Below are 26413 nucleotides of genomic sequence, written 5' to 3'. Positions count from 1 at the left end.
AGTACTCGTACACGGACTTGTTCAACAGGTCATCTGGCTCATAGCCCATCAGTTCTGTGATCCTAAAGACAGCACAGGACACAGGAGAATTTGTTATGGGAGCTTTCGCACCAAGCGCCAAGAATAGGATTGAGTGTCTACCAGACATGATGTGCGTGTGTGTATTTTAAGACCTATTTAGGTAATAAGGCTGCAATCTGACAACAGTGAAAGGAAATGACTCAAGATGGCCGCTTCCTTGCTGTGGTATTTTCCCCCACCTCTAGGGGGCGCCAAGCTGCTGTCACCAGCAGGGCTAAGTACAATCTTTTCTCCTCTGCAATTCTGTAATCTGATGTGGAAGAGAGAGTATGCACAGCAGAGAGGCACCGAGACAAGGAAGCCGAACGCCTTGGTTTTCTTTAGAAACTGCCTCGTGATGGGACTCAACAACGCACCAGTTATCAGATTTTTCCACCCAACAGGAGACTATGACTGTAGAGAGCGATGAGGGCAGACGATAGACAGACGGCCCGCTTCCTCTGAACTTCCCCTGCTGTTCACTACATGCCTAAATGCATGTCTGAGACCACTGCCACTGGGTGTGTGGAGACTTTTAAATAGAGACTGTGTGGGTATGTGAGAAAGAGAAGGACCAGAGAAAAAAGACACACACACACACGCGCGCGCACGCACCTCTCGTCGCAGTAGGAATACTTCATGTCCAGGGTGTGGCGGCTGAGGAAGGTCTTGCTGTCCAGCGGCACCTCAATGTTGGACGGGTGGGGAATGGGCTCGCAGATCAGCACCAGGTAGGTGAGTGGGGGCTCCTTGTAGCCACAGTCGGTGGACATCTCCTCATGCTCCTGGACACGCACATGACCCATGCAGTGGAGCACCTGCCAGAGAAGGGGGGGGATGCAAAGGTCATCCAAAAGGTCACAGCACAGACCATTGGCCAATGTCAAAATCCCAGATATCACAAGATTCACGCCACTGATCTCAAAAGAACTCTGGGTCAAGTATCTCCTAAAGGCCTAAGCAAAATAGGCTACAAGGCTGTCTGTGCGTCACAAACACGACTGACCCCCTTACTCAACAGTTTGCGATGATGACAGTATTATTATTTTATGTTAACATGCTCAGTCAAAACCTTCCGCAAAACCTACCGCAAATTGTGAAAAACATTGTTGTACATGTCATAACAGATGGGATAATAAGCAGAACATGGAAAGAAGGGGGAAGTCGTCATGCAGGGCACCAGGGCCACAGTGGCCACAGCGGCCAACGACGCCATGGCCATTATTTGTACTTAGGAATATAGGTTGAGAACCTCTATTCATTAGTACAAAACAGTTATCACATATGCAGATGGTGGCAAACTCGGATCATGATCAGCAATGCATCCTGAGAATGTGCATCATGTAATGTAATTACGGCTTTGGGGCCCTGAGGGTACTGAGTGAAACAATAGCGCCTGGCCGGACACTGCCACCGGCACGGAATCCCAACACTCTCGAGGGTGGTCCGTCTGTTCCTCTTATTATGACTGAAAACAATTCAAGTGAGACATCTCAAGGGGGATCCGCGGTATCGGAGGAACTGACCCTCGGCCAAACCGCCACCTCCTCCACCCTTTTCATTCTTCTGATCTTTGTCTGACAAAACAGGGGAGACGGGAGACACTGCGGGGGTTGGAGGGCTGTCTGCAGATTGTTTGCAGTGTTAAGTCAGGGAATGTCTTCCACATGGTGCGCTTTGTTTAAACGGACTGGGTAGGGTCTTGAGAATCAATAGGGGCAAACTATTGACACACACACGCCTCCAAAGAGTAGGACAGAGGGCAGAGGACAGAGAGTGGGAGGGAGAGAAAAAAGGGAGGGGGAGCAGTGACGTAATTCCAGGTCTGCGCTGAGATTAAACCCAGATACCCAGATACCCAGATAATCCTGCTCTGCCCCCCCCACTTCCACGATCCTGTCCTGTCCTGTCCCAACAATGCATGATAGCGGGAGATTTCTTTGGCTCTTGGACAAGAGGATTAACTGTACCATTCCACTCAGGTGCTCACCTGGCCCCGAGCCAAGAAGACTGCAGCTCATTTACACTTTCCAATGGCACCTACACTCACTACACCACACTGTCAGTTCCAACAAACTACAAAACATTCTCAAAATTCTACAAGTGGTTGTTAGGTAGAATGGGAGAAATAAACAAAACACCTTCTTAATGGTTTTAACACACCAGTCCAAATTCCCAAAACAACTAAATGTTAGATGTTGAGGATGTAATGTGTGTGTTAGCATTTGTCAGGGTAGTGTGAATTAGCCTTAAGGGTACTCATCTGGGAAACATTTGGACCTGATTAGGAGCCTGGCTTACACCAGGCCAACTCTCAGTTGAGAATTGCGTTGAGTTCCTCAGTCTCTTAGAGCCCACCCCATACCAACGGTTTTATAGATTTTGTAGATTTGGAAATCCGTTTCATTTGGAGAGTGTCCAGACAGATATGCAAGAGCACATTCGTTGTGGGCTGAGGTTCTCAGGCTAAACTCTTACCTTCCAGGTGGAAGACTTGATGTTGACTGTGCGGCCTCTGCTGGTAAGCGTGCACTTCATGCGCAGGAAGAAGCTCCGGTCTGTATTTTGCTCTTTCCCCTTCTTGCCTGGTGATGAAAGGAGGGTGAGAGAGAGAGAGAGAGAGAGAGAGAGAGAGAGAGAGAGAGAGAGAGAGATGGGTCACTTCCAACACCACACGTCCTATCAGGCCCATTGAATCAGCCTGAGAGTATCTAATGCAGTGTTTTTCAACTACTGTGCTAGGGCTGGGCGATATGGACCAAAAGTCATATCCCGATATATTTAGGTTGAATATCGATATACGTTATATATCCCCATATTTTTTTCGCAAAGTTAGAGCTGTAAAATGACAGTAGTCAGTAGACAATAGTTTTATTGAAAACTCAAATAACAATAAAATGTAAACATAACACTGGAGTGCCTTTTTTGAAATCAAAGCTCCGTAAGGTGCACATTTAAATAAAAAATATCTTAAATAAAAAAAGCCTATAAAATAAAATAGGCCAATCTTTTTCTGAAATAAATATATTTATATAAGAAAAGTAGCGTGCCGTTTCACAGCAGTGCAGAGAGGGGAGCAGTGCAGAGAGCTCCAGTCAGCAGCTTGCGTGGAGCAAGGATAACGGCGCAAATTTGAACTATATCGATATATATGATATGGTCGATATGATATCGATATATCTTTTATATCGATATATCGCCCAGCCCTACACTGTGCCGGGGCACACTTGTGTGGCGTGAGATCATCAGGTGTGCCGCAGAAAATTACCCAAATGTCACTGACTGGTCCAGAAAAGCAACTGTTCAAAGAATGTATAACCACATGCTCTCATTGATTGTATGATTGCACTATTTGTGGTATGCAGGCATTGTACAACGGGGGCCCCATATCCAGTATTCACAGAATCATCATGTATTCAGTTCATAACAACAATTAAATTAGATATAGTCACCTACAAATGAAACAGAGGGCGCTTGTTTTATTGAGCAGGTCTTGCATAGAAGCCATAATAAGGCCATATCTGTGTATTATTTGAAATTTTAGGCTATGGTATGTTTACTTTTTTTACACAAAAAAGGTAGAAAAACACTGATCTAATGATCTTCAGGGTCATCTGGGGGGGAGGGATAATGGACTCACCTGTTCTGTGGACCAACATCTCTCTCATCTCCTCGTGATCACAAGGGTGTGCAAAGTCAAAGATGCTGTGCCCAGTCAGATCAAACTGTAAAACAGAGAGAGAAAAAGAAATTTGAGGGGAAAGCATTTAATGATGGAGCATGAAGACATACAGTACACTAAATGAAGATTCAGTCAGGGTGAAGACGGTCACACCTTCAGTTCATAGGAGGACCACCTATTTACCTGCGTGAGTCCCATGCTCTTGCTGACGTTGTCCGAGAGATAGACCATGTCTCCGTCCTCAGAGAGCACCATCAGAAAGCCCTCTAGAGCCTTCAGGTAGAACCCGTTGAGTTGGCTGTCCAACTCGGACTCCTCTTCCTCCACATCTGCGTCTGGCAAACAACAGAATAGAGACGGAGTGTCAGTTTCAACATCAAGAGCATCTGGGTCAACACTGGGTTGAACCCCAGGGATCAGAATAGCCGCCTTGCTGTTTATGCTTATAACACGGCCCCCTCCTTGGACAAACAAGGAATGGATGGCAGGATGTTCCTGTTTTGAATACTTTTTTTAGACTTCCTTAAACCGCCAGGTGCCATCAGTATTTTATATTTTGTCTAAAATCATGCAGCCCTATTTCCAAAACATCACCAAAGTAACCATGACACCAAAACACATGGTCGCTTCACCAGAAACCATACTTCCTGTTAGACTGTCTGCAACTGCTAGACTCTGCTTTCAGTAAAGTCGACCAGAAAGGTTTGTGTACCTAGCAACGAGTAAGCTGTGCAGAGAAGTTAAAGGTACACTATGCAAGTTTTTTCACCTCAATACAACCTTTACAAAGTCAATTTGATGGTAAACGAACTTGTAAGAGGGGAATCGTTCACCTAGCATAGCCATACAGTATAGCCATACAGTACACCCTCATTTTTGCAGTAAAGCAAAAATGAGGGTGCACTAGGTTTTTTTCTTTCAGCAACATAAACTAGCCCTGATGGCAAATTTACATGAAGAATCAAGGAAAGATTTGTTAAGTATTGCATAGGGCTTTCTTGAGGCAAATGATTGTTTTGATGGTTTGTTTTAAAATGTTTTCTATGTTATCACCTCTACCAGTCCTTCTGCTGGTATCGCTTGTGACATTAACAACAAGCAGAATATGCTTGCTCACCTACAATTGCATAGACATTGGGACAGCTGGGACCAACACCAACAATTGGCATTAAGAGCATGGAGGCAATGGATGCAACTTGATTGGCTGCTGAGATTGAAAAATCTTTTGCCGGGATCAAGGACCTTCTATCATTGATCTAAAGAATGCCAAACCATTATCTTCAATGAACAAAACTGCATGGAGCGATACCTTTTTATTATGTCTAGGATTGAAGTGTGGTGGGGTGATACGCTATGCACTGACCAGCATTGAGCAGCTTCCTCATACGCAGGTAGCTGATGGTGAGCCTCATGATGGAGGCCTTGTCCAGGTGGGAGGTCACATTGTGGGGCAGGGGCAGCTGGTGGGCCAGCTCGTAGAACACCTCCGACTCTTTGCCCCTGCGGGAGCGGGCGGCATCGCGGGACTTCTCCTTCCTGCGCTCCGAGCTCACCCTAGAGAGAGAGAGGGAGAGAGAAAGAAAGAGAGGGGGGTGTAAGGGGCAAATTCACTTTATTTTAATCAGTTGAACAGAAAACACAAAACATAAAAGCCAAAAGAAAGAAGAAAAAACTAAACAAACCATAAAGACTACAGGACAGAAGAAGAAACTGAACAACAGAACTTCTAAACTAAACACCAACTTCACTCTAGAAGGTCAGCTAAGTTCCTCTCTCCCTCTCTGCCTTTTAATCGGGGAGTGTACTGCCATTACACACATAACATAGCAGACTTGTTGGCTGCGGCCCAGGGACCAGAGTAACTAGTGACCTCGACGCTATTGGCTCCAGGCAGAGGGAGTGGCACGGCACAGTGACAGGATGGCGCTCAGTTCCACTCGCTGGGCTGCCGCCAACGGCACAGAGTGGAGTGCGTGCCAGCCAATGCTGCTTTTGACTCCCAGCGTGTCAAAAATAACATGGGCCGCGTCCTAACACTGAGAAGTGAGCTTTCTCTCTGTGTGTGTGTGTGTGTGTATGTGTGTGTGTGTGTGTGTGTGTGTGTGCGAGAAGATGTGTGTATGACTCCTCCTCAATGCTGTACTTCTATGGTAAAACCAACTGTCGAATTGACAGAAATCAACCCATCTATATAAACAGCCATTGTTCAACATAAACACCATTGTTCAACAATGTATTCCCAGTTGGTACAAATCACAACATGATGACAAGGCCTTGCATCATTGTGACAATGACAGACAGACGGAAAGACTTGGAAGCTTTTAGGAAGACCAGCAAATAAATAAAAAAAATGCCACCAGCCATGTATTTAAAAAGCGGTCTTGAGTCCAAAAGGTGACCAATTCAATATGGTCATAAAACAACCTCAAATGACAGCTTCAGTATGTCAAGCAGTTAACCCAAGTTACCTATTGGATAGTGCTGGGCGGTATACCGGTTCACACCGTATACCGGTGTATATTTTCGTTATGATATGAATTTTTAATATACCGCCATACCGGTGTATTTGATTACACAACGTTTGGAACGCTGCGCAGCGCGACAGTGTTTCAGACGGGACTTTTTTCACACGCACGCATGGTGCCACTGCGAGGCATAGTGAGGGTAAACACAAAACACCTTTTTTCCCCTGAAGTATGACCCTTAAGGCTTAATTTCTCCTTAGGTAAGGGGTTTATTTAAGGGTGTTGCACAGAAATAATACCTTAAATTGTTTCTTTAGTTAAGGAAAAACGTTAAGGGATACTGCATTGAAAAGGATTTACCGTCACAAAAATTCTATTGAGATTGTTCAACAGCTAGCTGGCTAGTAGGTGATGTCGTTAGTTAGCAACCCACCGAACACAGTGAAGTTTAATGATCTTATCATTCATCTCACCTTAAGAATATTCGCTGAAATTATCCAGGTAGCAAGTAAAGCGTGTTATAGACATGCACTGAGCAATACTAGCTGGCTAGTTAGAAATGATCCTGACTGTCATCAGTGCACCAAAACAAACTTTTTTGTTAATGTTTTGCCTAGCGAACCGAACCGAAGCTCATGGCAGGCTAACAAGACATCCACATGAAGTTAACATTAGCCTACCACCAACGTCATGTAAACCACACAATAACAATACATTTCTGATAGGCCTCTTTGACAGAGTAAGCATATTAACAGAGAGGTTTTATTTTAAATTGTACCATTTTCAAAAAAGTATAATTATTGTAAGTTGCACTACTTTTTGTATTGGTTTTATACAAGATGTTTGTGAAATGTGCACAGTAAAACTTCTGTATTTTGACTGCAATTGTCTTTGCATTCTGATTAGATTCTTCATTAGAATCATGAGTGGCTCTTTGTAAACAGCATCATTTTCTGGGGCCATGCATTTAAACAACATTATGAAACACGCTCACACGTTTGCTAGGATAGTATACACATGTTCTCACATTCTGGTCACTACACATGATGCCAAATTAGATCTCATTTTTTTTTTTTTTTTTAAAGGCATTTGCCATTTCAGCCACATGGAAAAAAAAAAAAAAAAACTATTCTTTGACTGCAACAGGTCAGCAATGTAAACCTTAGGGGCTGACCATGCATGGCTGATGAAACATCTGTGCAACTAAACACTGTCTACAAAACCTCAATTATGTTTCATTTCCAGCACAACTGCTCATGTTCCAACCAGTCATTCGGGCCACAGAAGTTTTGAATTCTGTTACCACATTTGTCAAGATCTAAGATATTCAATATTTGCTTTATATTATGGGATCTTGTTGACCATCTTTTGTCCCATAAAACATGATTAGCCTCATCAGTTAGGCCTAAATCTTTTAAGTGCTGCTTTGAACTTCTACCATCTGTTTATGAAAGACACACTTGTGTGAACTAAGCAAATAAGACAATAACACACAGAATGGACTTACAAGTCACTGAGTTCATATGCAAACCAGACAAATGCCACACACTTTTCTCTTGAGGTTACTACAAAGGCTGTCTAAAAATGGAAAGGTATCCTTTAACACCCATTGTTTACCTACAGCTTTTTACCAGAAGTCAAGTCATTTGTACAGTCCAACCAGGAAACTGGCAAACTATGTCCTCACGTGACTACTGGGAACATTAGAATAAATTGCATCATAAAAAGAAACATTGTCCCAGCCTAACCCTTTATTTATTATGACTGCTTTCATTCGAGGAAGTATAAATGGAAGCAACATCAATTGGTATAAGGGGAACAATATACTGCAGCCATTCTGAGAACCCATGAGAACTTGCTGCTCGCCTATTTGGTGGCTTCTATTATCTGGTGGAACTATTGTCATTTTGCTGATGGTCTTATTCAGAGTAACTTACAATTAACTAATTGCCCTTGTAATTACAGTCCCCTTTGAGCACCTCAGGTTAAATGTCTTTCTTAGGGGCACAATGGTAGCAGCCACTGGAAGCAACGTAACCACCCTCTAGTTTTTTTTTTTATTTGGAAGCCACCACTGGACCACAATCACAAAGAAAAGGTCTCATTCATTTGGTCCTTTAAGCATGTAAATTGCTCCAATAAGAGTAGTAACTATAAACTACAAAAAGGTATTTTTTTATTGCTGTGTCAATAAACTATGCCAAGACTACTCTTTGAAAGCATCTTGAGAGAAATTCATCCAAATTTGGACTTTTTGTCTTTCTACAGCATTATAATCAAGCGAAAAGTGTCTATTACAGTCATTTCCTGTGCAGCTGACTTTGATGCAAATCCACATGCAGACTGTAGTTGTACATGGCTGTCAATCCAGCTGTATTTTGAAATGTGAGGATTTTCGACAATTACAAAATGACGAACCAAATGGTGTCAATATGAGGGCAACAGGGCAATAGGTCACACTACCGACCCAACTTCAACTCAGCTCTTTCTCAATGCACATATTCTACTCCACTGATATCTACATAAGGCAGATCAAGTCATCTTCATCCCTTACTCTTGTAACCACCTCGTGGCACTTCAGTGAACTTCTTTACCAGATGTATATTCATTCAGCAAATCGCACCAGAGGAAAGCAACTCCTCTTGGACAAAAAAAAATATAATTAACATACAAAAGACATGTCGATTTATCCTTTACAACATTAGGAAGATCAGACCTTATGTGACACAAGATTCCACACAACTTCTTGTACAGGCCATGGTCATCTCCAAGCTGGACTATTGTAATTCTCTGTTAGCTGGCCTACCTGCTTGTGTAGTAAGATCGTTACAACTGATTCAGAATACTGCTGCACGCCTGGTATTCAATCAACCAAAGAGGACACATGTAACTACTCTCCTACTTACTCTCCACTGGCTCCCTATAGTAGTATTTAAATCTCTCACTTTGGCCTATAACACTGACTGGATCCGCTCCCTGCTATCTTAATTCAATGATCAAGATATATATCCCCAACCACCCACTGCAGTCTTCTGATGAGTGTCTGTTGTGTCGACCAGCCATAAACGCTAGGTCAAATTCAAGACTCTTTGTGGATCAGTGGATCCTTGTTGGTGTTGTCCAGTGCTCTCCGTTCTTGTGATAGTTTTGGGTCTTTCAAGAGGGGTCTAAAGGCATATCTGTTCAACATACACTTGGTTCATTAAGCGTTTCTTATGCATTATGGTTTGTATATTATAGTATTTATTTATTTTCATTAGGCTATTGATTGAATTGACATTGTTATATATATATATATATATATATATATATATATATATATATATATATATATATATATATATATATATATATATATATATTATTGCTATTCTCCTTAATTTGTTTACTGTTAAATTTAACTTTATATTGGTGTTATTTGTATGTCGCTTTGGACAAAAGCGTCTGCTAAACACCATAACCATAAGTTACCTTGGATAAACGCATCTGCTAAATAATTAATGTTAATGTATTTAGGCTAGCCCGTTTCACAGTTTCCAGGCATCCTTGTCTGTTGAACTGAGGTTAATGATACCTTGGCAGGGTAAAGGGTCTTCCTTCTTAGAGTTCCTATCCTTCATGTAGACTGTACTGTGGAAGAGTAACTTACTGTTTACATCTTCAAACCTAAACCTCAGCTAACTTGGCAAAGAAGTTTTGAAATAGCGCTGTATTTTGCTTGTTGACCGTATAGAAAAAGCAATGGAGGAAATTGGTTTCACAGTCTTGCCACAACAAAGCTCTGTGGTTTTCAGACGGCTAGTATCAACCGAGCTCTAAGGCCAACCATCAGAGTCAAACCTGCCTCAACTTAGACTAGTCAACAAGTGTGTGTGTCAATCAAATGTGTGTGTGTCAATCAAATGTGATCCCTTATTACTACGGTCATTTTAGACACCACCCCTCCCTCCGCAGACAACCCAACCCCCCCATTTCCCAACACTCCGATGGCCAATCCCCAGCCTGGACTGCTTCCTAGGACTTTCAGGCAGCCCAGATCTGAATGCAGTGCATTGCATAACATAAGCATGCGCAAGGGTTGTGCATGTGCAAAGAGAAAGAGAGAGAGAGAGAGAGAGAGAGAGAGAGAGAGAGAGAGAGAGAGAGAGAGAGAGAGAGAGAGAGAGAGAGAGAGTGTGTGTGTGCAAGCTAGAGAGAGAGACAGAAGGAAAATAATCAAAAGATCATGGCCAGTAAGCCCTCAAGCTACAGATTAACCCAAAACAAAAACATCGTAGACATGCAAGGTGCAAAACTGCCCTTAATAGGATATCTTCAAACAAATAAGTTGTAATAGCCTAGGTATGAATCATTTACAATAGCCTAGGTATGAATTCAGAGCAATGTCAGGATGTGATGTGACAGTGAGCTTATATATAAGAATATAAAGGCCGATAGTTTTTCTTGAAGTTCAATCAGATCAAGTCTAAACTCGAAACAAAGGACTGGAATAACCAATGATGGTCCACGGGGGCAAAAACAGAATTGTTTCAAGGAAGTAAAAGACAGTGCGAAGTCAGAAAATGTTGATTGTGCCAGCATTTTTCTGGTCGGATATCTTGCCACATGCAAAGACAGGAAGTCTGTCTGACGTCAATGAAATGCAGTGAGTCAGATATGAAGATAGCTAGGGGAAGTTAGAGAGTTTTGATCTGTGATCTCTGGAGTTGTCCATTTCAGCCCCTTACTTGACCCAATTTAAAAAAAAATCTACCAAAACAACCCCTTCTCCATCAAACTTGTACTAGTTCTATAGTTTTACATAAATACATTAGAGATAGATAGATAGATAGATAGATAGATAGATACTTTATTGATCCCCAGGGGAAATTCAAGGTCTCAGCAGCATACATACAACACAAACACATTCTTTAACAGCAGAAAGAGTAATTAAAGTATATAATATAAAAACACAACTAAGCAGTAAGGACAGTAGAAGATAAAGAATATGCTAAATATACTAAAATACAAATTATACTAACACTTAATACAATATATAAAAATATACTAAAATACAAATTACAAAAATACAAATTATCCCAACACTTAATCTAAATCAATTCTAAAAAAACAGTATCCACATAGTGGTGATTAATAAATCAGAGGCGCTTGCAATGACTGAGGCAGGGACTGAGCCTGTGATTCTCTGTGCATAGTAAGGTATGGTAAGGTGCTCTAAGGTGCTCTGTGTGAATGAGTGTCATGGTGGTAGTGCAATGGTGATAGTGGTCATGGTGATAGTGCAAATGAGTAAGTCAACAGTGCAACAATGCAGAAATAAAGTAAAGTAAAGTCTATATATCTATATATTTAACTATTTAAGAAAATGTATAAGTGTGGCCACAGTTCGGCTGTGGCATGGAGGGGGGGGGTTACGCATATGTGCTAATGTGCTAAACAGTGAGGTATAAAGACAGTGGTACAAGTGGCTAGTGGACAGACAGTACCAAACATGGAGGGGATGAAGAGGCAGACAGACTATGCTGAGAAGTCTATCTCTCCTCTTCCCTTAAGTGAGGCATTGAACAGTTCAATGGCCCTGGGAACAAATGACTTTCTCAGTCTGTCAGATGACAAAGGGCTCTATTTTCTCAGTGAAAAATATCCTCCCTAAAATATGTCTGCTTCAGAGTTTCATTGTGAAGGACAGGGTTGATACTAGATTGCTTACCTAAGATTACAATGAGTAGAAAACTGTAAGTGTGTGTGTGTGTGTGTGTGTGTGTGTAAGGGGTCAGGTGACCCTATTTTGAGGTCACAAAATGTTGGCAACCCCAATCATTCACAACATGTTGAGAGAGAGCACATCTCATCTCTGCTGCATTTTCCCCAAATGTCCTAGCAAGCTAATTATTTTTTGTGTATATTTGTTATATTTGTTTGACTAACTGGTTATTTTGCTACTTTGCTTGGAACATTGATCAAGCATTATTACCCATAAATCTCACGTGGGATGTCTAAGTTTATTTTTACATAGCTAGATTGTAACGAAAGATCCGATTAGTTACTTAACTTAAATATCATGGGAGATTTCATACATTTGTATGTACTGGTCAATTGTAAGACACCCAATATCTCAACTGACCCCACTCTTGAATTTCCCCTAGGGATCAATAAAGTATCTATCTATCTATCTATCTATCTATCTATCTACCCGGGGTCCTGACCCCAAGGTTGGGAAACGATGTCTTAACCCTTGGTCATCTTGTGTATTACAGTTTTTCTCGATTGCTTTGCCCTGCTTAAAGAAACTGGGATCCACTTGGTCTTCATTAACACGTTATTTGCACAGCAGAAGTCATCTCTTGTGAATGTGTTCACAGATTTCCATTGGGTTCACACATTTCTCACACATCGTTTTGCAAAACAGTTAACACAGATGTCATTCAAATACCCCAAACTCTATTGGCTTCCCCGTGCTAAACAAAAGGAAAACATCTTTTCAAAGGTGGTAGAGATTCCTGGCATAAGTCTGAATCTCTGATACACCTGCGTGAAACTCCTTTGCACAATTCTTCAATCAGCAATCATTCATTATCCATAAGAGATGCCATGCCTGATCTGTGCTGCTATTTACAAGTATGGATCTAAGTTGAACAAGCACGGTTTCGTCTAAGAAAGGGCCGTAAGGGCTTGAAACGTTACCAATAAAACAATTACTTAAATGGGAGCTCTCCGGTGTGCGGATCTTCAAGTATGGGTCTAAGGCACATTTTGAGAAAGTATTGTATTGCCTATTTGGTGAAGTAAACAGTACAAAAGGTGTTTACTGTAGGTCTATTTCAATGAAAAATGACAAGTTGTAGTTTAATGAAATGTATCTGTCTAGGTGCTGACTGTTAGCCTGACGAGCCAGACCCACATTAAAATGTAGGGTCTGGGCACTCACCGTTGGCAGTGCTCAGTCCGAGGGGCAGGATAATCGGTTGTCTTTCAAATTCCCTCTGCACGCAATAGGACAGCGGTATGAGTCCCTTGCGTTTTCCCACCAGCGGAGCTAGTTGGCTAGTTCAAACTTTTGCCAACTTAAAAAAGCTTAACTCGTGTCACGCTGTTTGCCAACAGCAACATCCATCTTTGTTTTCAAGTAACAGGGAATTCAAGCCAAACCGTTGCAACTCTGCCATCAATCATTATGTTAAGCCGGTCTAACGTCTTTATACACGATTTGATTGGCCTGATAGAAGTTTAATTTTTCCAGCTCACAAGCCAACGGAGAGTTGCTAGACTAGCCCTGGCAGCAAATGTAATCCGCTAGGGTGCGTCTAGATTTCTAGGCTAGCTGACTGTAGGTCTTACATGTCAATGACAGTTACATCTTGGGAGAAATGAATACAATTATTTTTTATTCAGTACATTTTGTCTTGTCACAGTTTTTTCTGATACCAGAGAATGAGAAAGAAATGGAACAGACATGGCAAAAACACTGATTTTGAGAAGGATGTGTTGTTTGAAGGCAAAATTTGCTTTTGCTGCATGTTTCAGGTCCTAAGTGTTTTGAGAGAGTAAGAGCTTTTTGCCAGCAAAATGTATCATTTTGGCCAGAGTGCTTTTGTTTAGACATGGGTGTTAACTGTTTTGAAAACGTGATGTCAAGAGTTGACACAATCATCAAAGTGATCACCATTTCTTGCAACATCAAACAGGCAACTGATGATTGACCATCTTCACTTTTCTTGTTATAATCGAATGTCTTCCAGTCGTGCATTAGACTGTTTTGTTGTTGTTGTCCAAATACAGTTTTATATTTATTGTCAGACTGTAACTTTGTGATTACTTGAGGGTTCTGATAAAGTTGTTCCTCTTGTCATGTTATGCGTATGGCCATGGTAGGCTACATGTCTAACATGGAACATGTGGACAGACAAATATATTGCCAGGCACAAACAAACAATATACAGCGGGGAAAATAAGTATTGAACATGTCAACCTTTTTCTCAGTAAGTATTCTTCCAGTGAGGCTATTCACATGAAATTTTCACCAGACATTAGTATTAATTTAGGTAATCCACACATATATAAAAATCCAAACATTGTCTACAAGTAGTGTTATGAGTAAAAAAGTGGAATGGCACAGGGAAAAAGTATTGAACACGCTAAGAAAAAGCAGTACACAAAAACGCAAAGAATGGCAAGGAACTAACTGGAATCTATAAGTAGTTAGAGAAATTATCCCTCCTACAGTATCTGTACAAATTGATATAAGCTGGGTTAGTACACTGGTGGGCTATAAAAAGGTTTTTGTTAGCAAGGTGTCACACAAGAAACATTTCATGATGGGTAAAAGCAAAGAGCCCTCCCAAGATCTTTGCAACCGTATTGTTGCAAAACATATTAATGGAACTGGTTACAGATGCACTTCAAAACTTCAGAATCATCCAGCAAGCAGTATTGGAGCCATTATTTGCAAGTGGAAGGAACATCACTACATCATCAACTGGCCATGCACAGGATCTCCTTGCAAGATTTCTGACCAGGAAGTCAGAAGGATAGTCAGAAGAGTAGCCCAAGAGCCAAGGACCACTCTGAGAAAGCTCCAGAAAGATTTGGAGGCAGCAGGTACAATTGTTACAGAGAAAATCATAGGTAATGCACTCCACCGCCATGGCCTCTATGCACACTCATCCCGAACTTCCTTGAACAATCCTATGAAATACTGAGAGAATGTAGCCTAGAAATCTAGACGCACCCTAGCGGCGGCAAATTAATTTGCTCAGCCTGTACGTCTAGTAGCAAACCATAGGAATTTCTATTGGCTAACACCGTGGATGTTATTCAATCACAGCGCTCTATTTTGTTAGAGAGTCTTAAGGCGGGCTTAACAGGATAACGACAGTCCTGCGACGGTGAATAACAAGGAATGTGGCTATGGCGAACAAAGAGCGGTTGTTTGAATCGGCGTTGGCGTCAACTTTGGAGGAGTTGGACTTGTGCTTTTCTTGGAAAGTTGAGCAACACAATGCACTTAAGTCATTCCTTTCGAAGAAGGATGTATTTGCCGCTTTGCCGAATCGGATATGGATATGGTCGAAGGCTGGCCTATTGCATGCCTAGGCAGTTTGAAAGACAATTCTCTGCCCGCCCCTTGGATTAAGCGAGGTGAATGGCTCGATTCCAGACTATACATTTCAATGATATAGGATGGCCCGCCAGGCTAGAGAGAATGTATTCTGGTTAAAAATTTAACTTTTCGGATGTCATACTACACACCATATTTGGAGGAGAAATGGCACTGTGAATCACCCTAAATATACCCTACCAACAGTGAGGTTTGGAGGTGGTGGCATCATGGTGTGGGCTGTTTTTCATCTCATGGTACTAGCAGACTTCATACAATTGAAGGAATGATGAATGGAGTCATTTTGTTCTGGGAGAATATTTACATCCACCAGGATGATGATGATGAGACATGGTAAGACTTTCCAGCAGGACAATGATCCAAAGCATTCAGAAAAGGAAACTCTCAACTGGTTTCAGAGAAAGAAAGTCAAGGCCCTGACTTCAATTCAATTGAACAGTTTTGGAAGTTAGCTAAAGATCAGGATTCACAACAGGGACCCCTGAAATCTTCAATATTAAAGGACTTCCTGTTTAAAAGAATGGGCCAAACTCACACCAGAATACTGTGACTGATTAGTTTCATCATACAGGAAATGCCTTGAAGCTGTCATTATGAATAAAGGCTTTTCCACAAAGTATTTAAGAAATTTCAGCAGGCGTGTTCAATACTTTTTTCCTGTGTCATTCCACTTTATTGAACATAAGGGTTATGCCCTACCTATGGACTTTAATGTTTGGATTTTTTTTATATGGGTGGATTATCTGAGTTAATACTAATGTCTGGTGAAAAATTCATGCAAATAGCCTCATTGAAAGTATACTTACTGAAAAAATGTTGACGCGTTCAATACTTATTTTCCCCGCTGTACAATAACATATTTAGTTCTAGCATAACGTCACAATCCGCGGCCATGATACTGTCATACACCTGTAGTGTGATGTGTTGCACAAAAAAAATACGAACGTCAAAGCAGCCAGGTTACACTTAAACATACATCTCCATCTAAGTGACTTGTTTGCAAAGCTGTCAAGTGACAGACAGAGTGACAATAACTGAATGTTAACATATATTTCATCCACTGTGGTATGAGACAACGGCATGTTGCGCACCACGTTGACAGGGGGCGAATTTAGCTTTGCCAGCTATCAAAAAGGGTGCCCAAGCCAGAAAGTGTTTGCGAGCTAGGACTACCCGTGGCTAAGTTAGGCTACTTAGCAGCAAAGACAATATCGAAAGTTAAGTAATCTACCCTATCTCTATTCAATCAAGATTTCCACGGTCAGGTAAACAAACATTGGGCTGACAAGATGTTCAAACCTCTTCTGACAGTTGTAGGTAACGTAAGCTAGCAGCTACAACTTAGAAGCTAACGATAGCTCACCGTTATCTTACGTTAGGCTACCTAAAACTTGTTGTAAAACTTGTACAGCATGAGACCGTTAGTTAACATTTAAGCGATATGCGACTGCTTGGCCACCAACAAACGATTAACGTTAAGCTGTGCAGGTACGTTAACTTGGCTAACATTAGCCGACTTCAAAATGGCGACTTAGCTTGAATCCCAGCTACCACCAGCTAGCTACACATTAGCCACTACAAAAGAGTTAAGTTGTTCAGTCAAAATTATGAATAATAAGACTCAAAGAGTAACGTACCTTTTCTTTTCAGTGCCAACACCAACATCCATGCCGGGGTGGAACCTATCTATGAGTATAGTTTTCCCAGACCACCGCGGTGAAACGGCAACACCTAGCTCTATTATTACTGAAGGACGTGGCTGTCCTGCAAATCTGATGTGAATATCCCAGAAAAGACCTTGACTATAATTCCAGATTAATGTTAGAGATAGAAACTCTATTAATGTCTACTTATGCAAGGGGATCCAAACGCCGTTCAGACGAAGGTCACAACATTAGTCTTCCACGACACAGTGTTTATCTTCACCACAAAGAGTTGCGTCTCTGTCCGTGAGTTGAATCTGCACTGACTGTAGGCTGTGCGAAATTGTGCTCGCTACCGACCGAGCCTCGGGAGCGCGCAATCACATGCCTTGTTGATAACGGATACCTACGTTACACCAGTGAAGTTTAACTCTTTAGCTTAACTATATTGTTGTCAAACGGAGGCACAACATTTGTAATGAATTTATAAGCATAAATAATGTTGCATGAATGTTTCCTGTAGGAGTGGATGAAAGTCTATCTGCAGGTTACACACAATATCTATTCTGAAATGAAATATCTCTCTCTCGCTCTCTCTTTGTGAGTGCGTGCGTGCGTGCGTTTGTGCGTGTGTGTGTGTGTGTGTGTGTGTGTGTGTGTGTGTGTGTGTTGCCAGATCTTGGGAGAGAAATAAGCCTACAAGCCCAACAGAAGTGACTGGGGAAAAAAATTAAAACAAAAATAAAAACCTAGTAACAGGAAAATTATGCTCCCTTTCAGACCGTGAATCAAATGTCTTATATCTACATCTGTCGAAAATGTTGCGCGTTTAATATAATCTGCACACTGTTGAGTTTTCCACCACTTGAGGTTGAATTGTGTAGGATATTCACTTTCTTTCTCCTTTTTATTAGGGTCCGAACACCCGAGGTGCACAGCCCTATTCTTTCTGCAGGATTAGTCGTAATTTGTCTTATCCTGATTTGACTTTTTTGAGGTGATTCCAATTGGCGAAAACTCATGAAACTTGGCACACACAAAAGTTATCATGATGAAGCTGTCATGGACAAAGGCTTGGCCCCGGGTGTGGCCTAGGGACTCCATATCGCCCCCTTATATCACATAGTCTCGTGGTTGGCATAGTTTAAGTCAGTGGTTCTCAACCTTTTTTCAGTGATGTAGGCTACCCCCTGTGAAATATTTGTTTAGCCAAGTACCCCCTAACCAGCGCAAAGCATTTTTAGTTGAGAAAAAAATACTTAAAACAGAGCACTGTGCCATCAGTGTCTAATTTATTAAACTTTGGAACTGATAAACATACAAAATTCAAACATTTGGAAAAAAACTATTTTGAACATTTTCAATTTTAATAATCAATGACTAAATGTATTGCAAATTTTGCAAATGATATGTATATTTTAAAATCTCACGTACCCCATGGAGTGCCTTCACTTACCCCCAGGGGTACGCGTACCCCAATTTGAGAATCACTGGTTTAAGCTACACACACCACATTTGGTAGGTGTGTGTAACTCCTCAATACAAACAACTTTCATATGTACATTCCATTAGCCACGCCCAACAGAAAGTGAGATAATTTGGACACATGTTGTGACATAATCAATTTTGAAACACTTCTCCTAGACAATTTATCCAATTAATTTCAAAGTTGGAATACATGATGTCAAGATGTTGCTGTATTGTTGCAAGATTTTTGTAATTTGCTGAAATAGTAATATGATGAATTTACATACCTCGCTACTAGGGGTATTTAATTATTTGATTTCATTTTTTGAGTTTAAAGTCACGATTCGATTCGATGTTCAATCTATTTTAAATTATATTACTATTAATGCATTTCTTAAGTTTTTAACTTTTATCTTAAAACCGCATTTTTATTTTGAAACCGTGTTTACCACGAACAGAACAGACATTAAACATAGATGTGAACATGAAATAACACAGAACGATAATTTGATTGTTTCAGCACACTTTGAAGAGACACAAGGTGTTCATAGAATGTTGCATCAATGTAGATTACTTTAATCTAAAGTAAGATTTTGGGCTGTAACTAGAATTTACTTTGAGTTAGCGTTAACTGATGTGAAAATAGCCTTCCATACTGGAGATTTCAGAGTAGCAGGAGAGGCTGATCGGTTGATGTGGGTTTTTAAAACTGGCTGTAGCTTGAAGTTAGAGGAGATAACGTGTCACAGTTCAACAGGTGTGTGTCTGTTTTTTTGGTCTCTTGGCATGCATGCTGGATGTGACATTGGGGGTGTGGCTGCATCGTCGATTCTACATTTGATTTTGAAGTTCGAGAACGAGATGTAATTTCGATTGATTTTTGACTTAAGACCGAAATCATGACACCCCTGTTCGAAACAGGAAATGTGTGATGCATGCATTGCTTGACAAGGCTCACACTTCACAAATTATACACAATTATGGCAATGATGATATTAACATGCCCACAATACATATTTGGCATAGTGCCACCATCTGGCAAGATATAATGGCTGTTACACTGGAGGCACATGATCAATTTCTCAGGTGGTTCATCAGAATCATGTCATAATTACAGGATGATGTCAAGATGTTGTTGATGTTGAATAGTGAAGGGATTGTTGATATGTTGAAATGTGTCAAAATAGTGACAATGAGTATCTCGCTAAATAAACACAAAATCTGTCATAAAGTCACAATGTATTGGCTGATTTGGCTGAAACGTCACAGTTTGTTGATTATTATGGTAATGAGGATATTCACATGCCCAAAATGCCTGTTTGGCATAGCGCCACCATCTGGCAACAGATAGAATGGCTATTTCACTCAGGAACAGAGATGTCGCCCCATGTTGTGGCCCAGGGACTCCATAGCGCCCCCTTTTTGTCATTGAGTCTTATGGTCAGCACATAGTTACACCCACACACCCCTCCCACCCTTACCCCAGTGGGTGGGCTTAAAGCAGTTTTTTTAGGATAACTTGTTAACTGTTGCACTGCATATCACAAAATGTATTTCATAAATTGGTCACTTGGATGCAAATCATTGTACCCTACATATTTGTGGTGTAGAACCTCCTAGTAAATACCATCACACCCAACAGGAAGTGAGTCAGTGTTTCCAATGTGTAAAACCTGCAAAAACAAATAGCACACACATCAGATTGCTATTTGCAATTTTACATACGCACCACATGTGAGTGCATTGATGGATTCCAAAATATCCCGGGTCGTGGAGCCGTAGGTGCTCAGGTCCGTCATTGCCGCTTGTGGCTATATTTTTTTTCCTGTATTTTTTTTTTACCCTATGTTGAATTAAAGACACTCAGTAGCCTAATAGATCATTTTCTGCAGTCCTGAACTGGGAAAATGTGGGGTAGAGGGGATAGGTTTCTAGATCCTGCAAGAGGGCAAAGAGTGCTGCTTTGGTGGTTTACTACAGTAGAAGGTATAGTGGAAAGAGACAGAAGAAAGGGAGCAAGCCCAATTAAGCAACTTTAGAAACAAGCCCCAAAAACCGCAACCCGCAGCACTTTTTTGTAAGATGTCTTTGTTTGTCATTTTCATGCACTATCTTGGCCCCCTCTAACCACCTACCACAAACAGATAGGCCACTACAAATGTGAAATATTTGCAGAATTTTTATTTGATTGTCATCTGAACTGTTCCTTTGGACATTGGTGCCATTTTTGGTGTTGCATGAGGTAGCCTATTTCTGCTTAATGGCTGCTGGCCACCCAGAAAGAAAATGAATGAAATAAATATTGCACTACAACTAATATGTATGGTGGATTTTCTTGCTTTGATACAGTATATGATGCAATTTGCCAGTGTCCATTATTATACTAACAAGGTAGTTTTAGATAAATTAATTCCTAGAAAGTCACCCAGACTACATGAACATGTGTAGTCAGATCATTTCAACACTGAAGAATATAAAGGTCTGTGGCCACACAAGTGTTAATGGGGTGTTTGTCTAAGGGGCGTCATCCAGCCCTGCCTTTCAGACAGAGCTGTGAATGCAGTCGCAGGCTGCTGCTACTCAGGCTATTGATTGCAGCACTACCGCAGCCTCTTGATACATCTCAAGGTCACTGGGTTTTCATGTGAGAAGATAGGGCTCAGAGTCAGACCAGCAGAGTAGAGCGTGAAGTAAGATGACCTGCACCGCTAGTGTGTTCACACAGTCTTTAATGAGCTTTCTCTCCGAGGCCAAGAAGTGTTGTCAGGCACGCTGTCAGTGCTTCTTACCATAATAATAATTCAATAATTCATTGAAAACATGAATACATTGGAGTCTGTGATTTATTCATTACTTTTGTCTGTTGTCCCAAAAAGATTTCCCAATGCAGACTTCCACTATTTATGCATGACTAAAAAATGAACGTGGAGAGTGAAGTTGTACAAATACCTGGTTTTAGCTCAACAAAACATTGAACCTCTGAGATAGTTGAAAAATAAAAAATACGAGTGTGAGCATGCACTGTTCTGCAAACACACACCCAACCCAGCATTCTCTTCCTGTGAGAGCTGGGAATCTTGAGACAAGCCAAACAAAAGACTTCATGGGATTTGCTCCTCACCGAGGGCTTGCTTTCACCTGAGGACACACACACACGCACACGCACACGCACACACACACACACACACACACACACACACACACACAGACACACACACACACACACACACACACAACTTAGGTTGCCTTCGAGATGCACAGGACTTTTGGGTTAACAGCTCTGCCCCAGACACTCTGATATATGACCTTGATCTTTTTATCAACTGCATTTAGACGCAGCCTTTAATGTACCAAAGGTCACCACTACAGTCAGTCACTCATCACATTGTTTCACATCATTGTTGTCTTAATTATAGAATCACTGGCCTTGCTCTTAGCAAAGCTATTTAGTGTTAGCTGAGCTGTGGTGAAAGGGCTAATCTAGGGCTACCAATGCCACTTCACCTCCTGTCTGACATTACACCGGATTATAGTAGATCCCATTACTTCTCTCTCTCTCTCTCTCTCTCTCTCTCTCTAGCCTACGCATCTGATAAGGATTATCAGGGATGAGAACTGTCCACTGATGTGGCTGTATATCCATTGATGTGACTAATTCTGTTTGTGTGCTTTGCATCAAGTTCACTTCACCACCATTGTCTATATTCTGTATGAGGTCAGATAAATGTTACAATGTATATCACCATTTCTACCTCAGATTTCTATTCTGTAGAAGCAGCCTACAGGAGTGTAAGTTAGTACACAACAGGATATTTCAGGTGTTGATTTGTGTAGTACATGCACACAGTCCGAGAGAGAGGTGCTGCTGACTGGCTGGCGATAGTCCAGCTCTGTCTGGTGACCTTTCAAATCTTCATTATCGAGATAAGAGCCTTTTCTAAATATGGGGATTAGGCCTGTTAGCGTTGCATCACTCAGTCATTTAATTTGCATCACTTTATGACTTACAGCAGAGCAGTTTGTTCACACACACACACACACACACACACACACACACACACACACACACACACACACACACATACAGCGTTCATGTGTGTGAATGATTTCAGAGTTCAGAAACAAGCACTTTCTCTGTCTCGTTACTCAGGTCAGGTGTTGTAAAGGTAATGGGCCTTCGGCCAATCTGTCCAGTGTTGTATATCCCACACCTCTCAATCAACACCCAGATCACCTTTAACCCAATCAATAATTGATGATTTCATCAAGGTAAGTAGGATCATGATAGAGGACCTCCACAGGATGTCCTGCACCATTCTGGGCAGTGATTGATGTGTAGTGCAAGGAAGATCCCAAGGCAGAGTATTCTTACTTTTTCCCCCACCATAAAATGTATCTATTCTGGTACTCTTTAATTCACTTTAATTAGAACGTAGCCTATGCTATTTTTTGTCTTTCAAAACATCAGGTCATAAAGCCATGTCCTTTTTGGATGCAGGTGGTGTTATTCTCTTCTTCTGTTTCTATGATGACTCAGTCATCATATTGTAAATGGAGTTTGAGTCCTGTCATAATACATTGATGGTCAGTCAGGTTCTGGTTGAACTTGTTGAATCCGGCTGCATTTGTGACTCACATCATTTCCATCAGCATATTCTGAAGAAAGACAACTGTGTTTCTAAGAAACTCAATGGGGTGTTCATTTTTTTTGCCGTGACGAGATTAAACTCGATAAGTTGACTTTAAAGTTGGTGAGCAGGTGAGACGTGGAAAAGCAGTTTTAGAAAAATTAGTTTTGCCATGTTAACCTATGGAGACTGACTGGCCTGTGGGTCATGAAGGGCACTTGTTTGGATGTGCAGTGGCCTTACCCACGTAAAAACAGAGTGAAATAACATTTTGTAGCCTACTATAGAAATATTATTGGAAACATGTATTTTTTTATATATAAATGGCATAGTGCATGGTATTTCCATAACTGCGAGATATAGACTACGCGCTTCATGATGACAACAATGAGTTACATTCACCAAGACAATCTATCTGAAATAACATCTATTTGAAGTAGGCCTACCATTCATGATTGTCACATATTGAAGTTGTGGGAATTCGTGAACATAGCTTAAACTGTAGGCATATGTTTAAACTTTCGAGTTTAATGTCGGCATGTCGACTTTAAAGTCGACACGTTGAGATTAATGTCGACATGATATTTCAACTTTATTCTTGAAATTTTGAGTTTAATGTCGACATGTCCGTCGTAGCCTAGTATCCCCTACCAGCTCATTTTTATTTCACTGAGATAGTCTGACTCCTCTCAATGCGTTTACGTTTTCCTCAGCCATCAGGGTGACGGGCCAATCAGCAACGAGAGGTAATGACGTTAATTTAGAAATTGAAAGCGGCTGTGGTAAACGGTAGTCGCAATGCCTGCAAACACAGAAAAATTGCAGTCCGCAGAATGTGTATATTTATACAGCAAAGGTAAATAGATTGTTTCCTGACTGCCTATGTGGTTTATTATCAGTTTGTAAAGGTAAGGCAAAGTAGGAAGTAACATTAGGAATCCCTGATCAGGGATGATCAACATAATGCAATGTCTATGCCCTAGCCTAGAAATCTAGACGCACCCTAGCGGCAGCAAATGTAATTTGCAGTCATGGTAGTCTAGCTACTCTCCGTTGGCTTGCGAGCTGGAAAAATCAAACTTTGTTCAGGCCAGTCACATCGTGTATAGAGTCGGTGGGCGGGCTTAACATAATGACGGCAGAGTTGCGACAGTTCTGCATGAATTCCCTGCTACTTGAAAACAAAGAAGATGGATGCTGCTGCTGGCGAACAGTGCGACTCAAGTTAAGCTTTTTTTTAAGTTGGCAAACGTTTTATCAACTAGCCAACTAGCTCTGCTGGTGGGAAAACACATGGGACTCATAAGTTGTAGTGCTATCATATTGCGTGCAGAGGGAATTTGACAACTGTTTATCCCACCCCTCGGATTGAGCACTGCCAATGGTGAGTTCCCAGACCATACATCTTGATGTGGGTCTGGCTCGTCAGGCTATCTATGCCCATTATAAATGCATGAACATAAACATGTGATGCTAGGGTTGGAAACATTTCCCAATTGTGAGTACCCAGACTCTCTTCAGGAAGTGAAATGAAATGGCTATGGAGTGTTGGCCTCAGCGTATGAGTGGTATATACAGTAAATGGACACAAAAACCAGGTTCAAAATCCGTACTATAATCCCAAACATATCTTATCATTGCAGTAAAACAAGTCTGTGTTATGTACAGTATGTAAACATTCCTAGTTAATTACAGATAAAAAAACACATCCAAGTTGAGCACACTCCAGTCTGTGATCACTTCAAACTTGGATGAGTGTTTTTACTCAGTGCTCTTCTCTTTCATCCTAGTCCATATCTGCCAACATAAGCTTTCAAAATACGGGTGGTGGTGGTGTGTGTGTGTGTGTGTATAGCCCACCACTTCTTCTTGATAGGCTACCTTATGTTGTTTATTGATGCTGTGTAAAAATGCTATACCCTGCATCATGATCTGTATTTGCATAATTACATGCTTCATACGGTAGCCTATACACTCCAAGTGCAACACTATTGTGTATCAACAACACTCAATAGTTTGTCTAAGTAGATAATAGTTTATCAATCACTGTATTTGTTCCCTAACAATTTGACAACAGCTATTTCTCGAGCATTCAACTAGCCCACTTGCTTGTGAGACACGGCTACGTAGTGCACACGCCAGGTTTGCCGGGTTTTATGACAAAAGGGTTGAAATTTATATGTGTAAGATGTTTTTCTCTCACAATCTGGCAACCTGGGAAATGTCAGACAAACCAACAAAACTAATGGATTCATGAGTCTATGAAGTTTGATGCTCATGCAAATTAAGGGAGTTTTCTGGGAGAAATAACAAAACGGGAGTGCACTGGGAGATGACCCAGAAATAGGCCTACGGGAAACCGGGAGTGTTGGCAGACATGTGAAGGCAAACCTGTCTCTACCGTTGACCTTTAAGGTGACCTTTGTTTTTGTCCCACCCTGGATTGTACTTTGCCTCACCAGGGCCTTCTGGTCAGGGGTACTGGCATATTTTTAGCCTGTAGCCTTTACTCATGTGTATTAACATATGACACAGAGGGGCCTCTCAATATATTTCCACACCTCTTATGGTAAAAACAGAGGTTAGTCTTAGATAGCCCTGATGGTTTTATGGACCAGTCAGGACAAAGTGTTTTTTTTTCCTTCTTTTTCTGATAGCTTACATAAGGCTGAGCTGTAAATATAATCTACATGGTACAGAGCGGTGGCCGAGTGTTATTTGTGTGTGTAGCTCACATGAGATGCCCTGATTTCCTAGCTCATAGCATTATGCCCTGTGTTGTTGTTAGGACTGAAGGAGCATTACAGGGAAGCTACACCAGACACGTAACTGAAACGTTCCATTCGCGATGCGTAAAAAACATTTTAGAAGACTGGTCTATTTTTTCGAATGTATGCTGCGCTATTACATCTGCTACTTCTGCAAATTATAGTGGAAGCTAATTGTTGCAGCAGATGCAACGCGAACGGAACGCTTCAGTTACTCGCCTGGTGTAGCCTCCCTGTTAGGCTACCATTAGAACACTATTGTTTTAGTCCAGTTGTTTAGTTTAAGAGCACTGTATAGGTGCTGCAGGTCAATAAGGTTTCAGAAACTTCCCAATTTGCACATTGTACATTTATCAAATTGTTAAAATTCCATTTGGCTCTTAAGGTTTTTATGAAAAGCAAATCTTCTGCAATATGCAGATGAAATTGAAATAAGATTACTTTTTGTAATTGTGCCACACCACTTAATAAAGCAGTATTCAATAAGTCAAAGGAGGGGGAAAGGCAGGAAGTTGAGCCATCAGCTGACTTCTGCAGCAGGCAAGATGGGTGGGTAGGGGCAGAGCCTTTTAGAGGGATATA

General features: G+C 41.2%; 1 protein-coding gene across 1 annotated transcript in view; it reads right to left on the bottom strand.

Moving 5' to 3' along the window:
• hif1ab (hypoxia inducible factor 1 subunit alpha b) overlaps positions 1-17334 on the bottom strand; it is a 26312-nt gene extending 8978 nt beyond the window's left edge. The window contains exons 1-7 of the mRNA XM_048249862.1: positions 16963-17334; positions 5106-5296; positions 3926-4077; positions 3701-3785; positions 2539-2645; positions 676-878; positions 1-62 (exon numbers count right to left, since the gene is read on the bottom strand). The exon at positions 1-62 is cut by the window's left edge and continues 45 nt beyond it. Coding sequence (XP_048105819.1) covers positions 1-62; positions 676-878; positions 2539-2645; positions 3701-3785; positions 3926-4077; positions 5106-5296; positions 16963-16994 — 832 coding nt within the window. The 5' untranslated portion in view covers positions 16995-17334. The remainder of the gene's footprint in view (positions 63-675; positions 879-2538; positions 2646-3700; positions 3786-3925; positions 4078-5105; positions 5297-16962) is intronic.
• Between the last annotated feature and the right edge of the window lie 9079 nt (positions 17335-26413).

The sequence above is a fragment of the Alosa alosa genome, chromosome 8, assembly GCF_017589495.1.
Source record: "Alosa alosa isolate M-15738 ecotype Scorff River chromosome 8, AALO_Geno_1.1, whole genome shotgun sequence".
NCBI classification, from domain to species: domain Eukaryota; kingdom Metazoa; phylum Chordata; class Actinopteri; order Clupeiformes; family Clupeidae; genus Alosa; species Alosa alosa.
The sequence above is the reverse complement of the archived record's forward strand: the minus strand, read 5'-3'. Positions and strand labels throughout refer to the sequence as shown.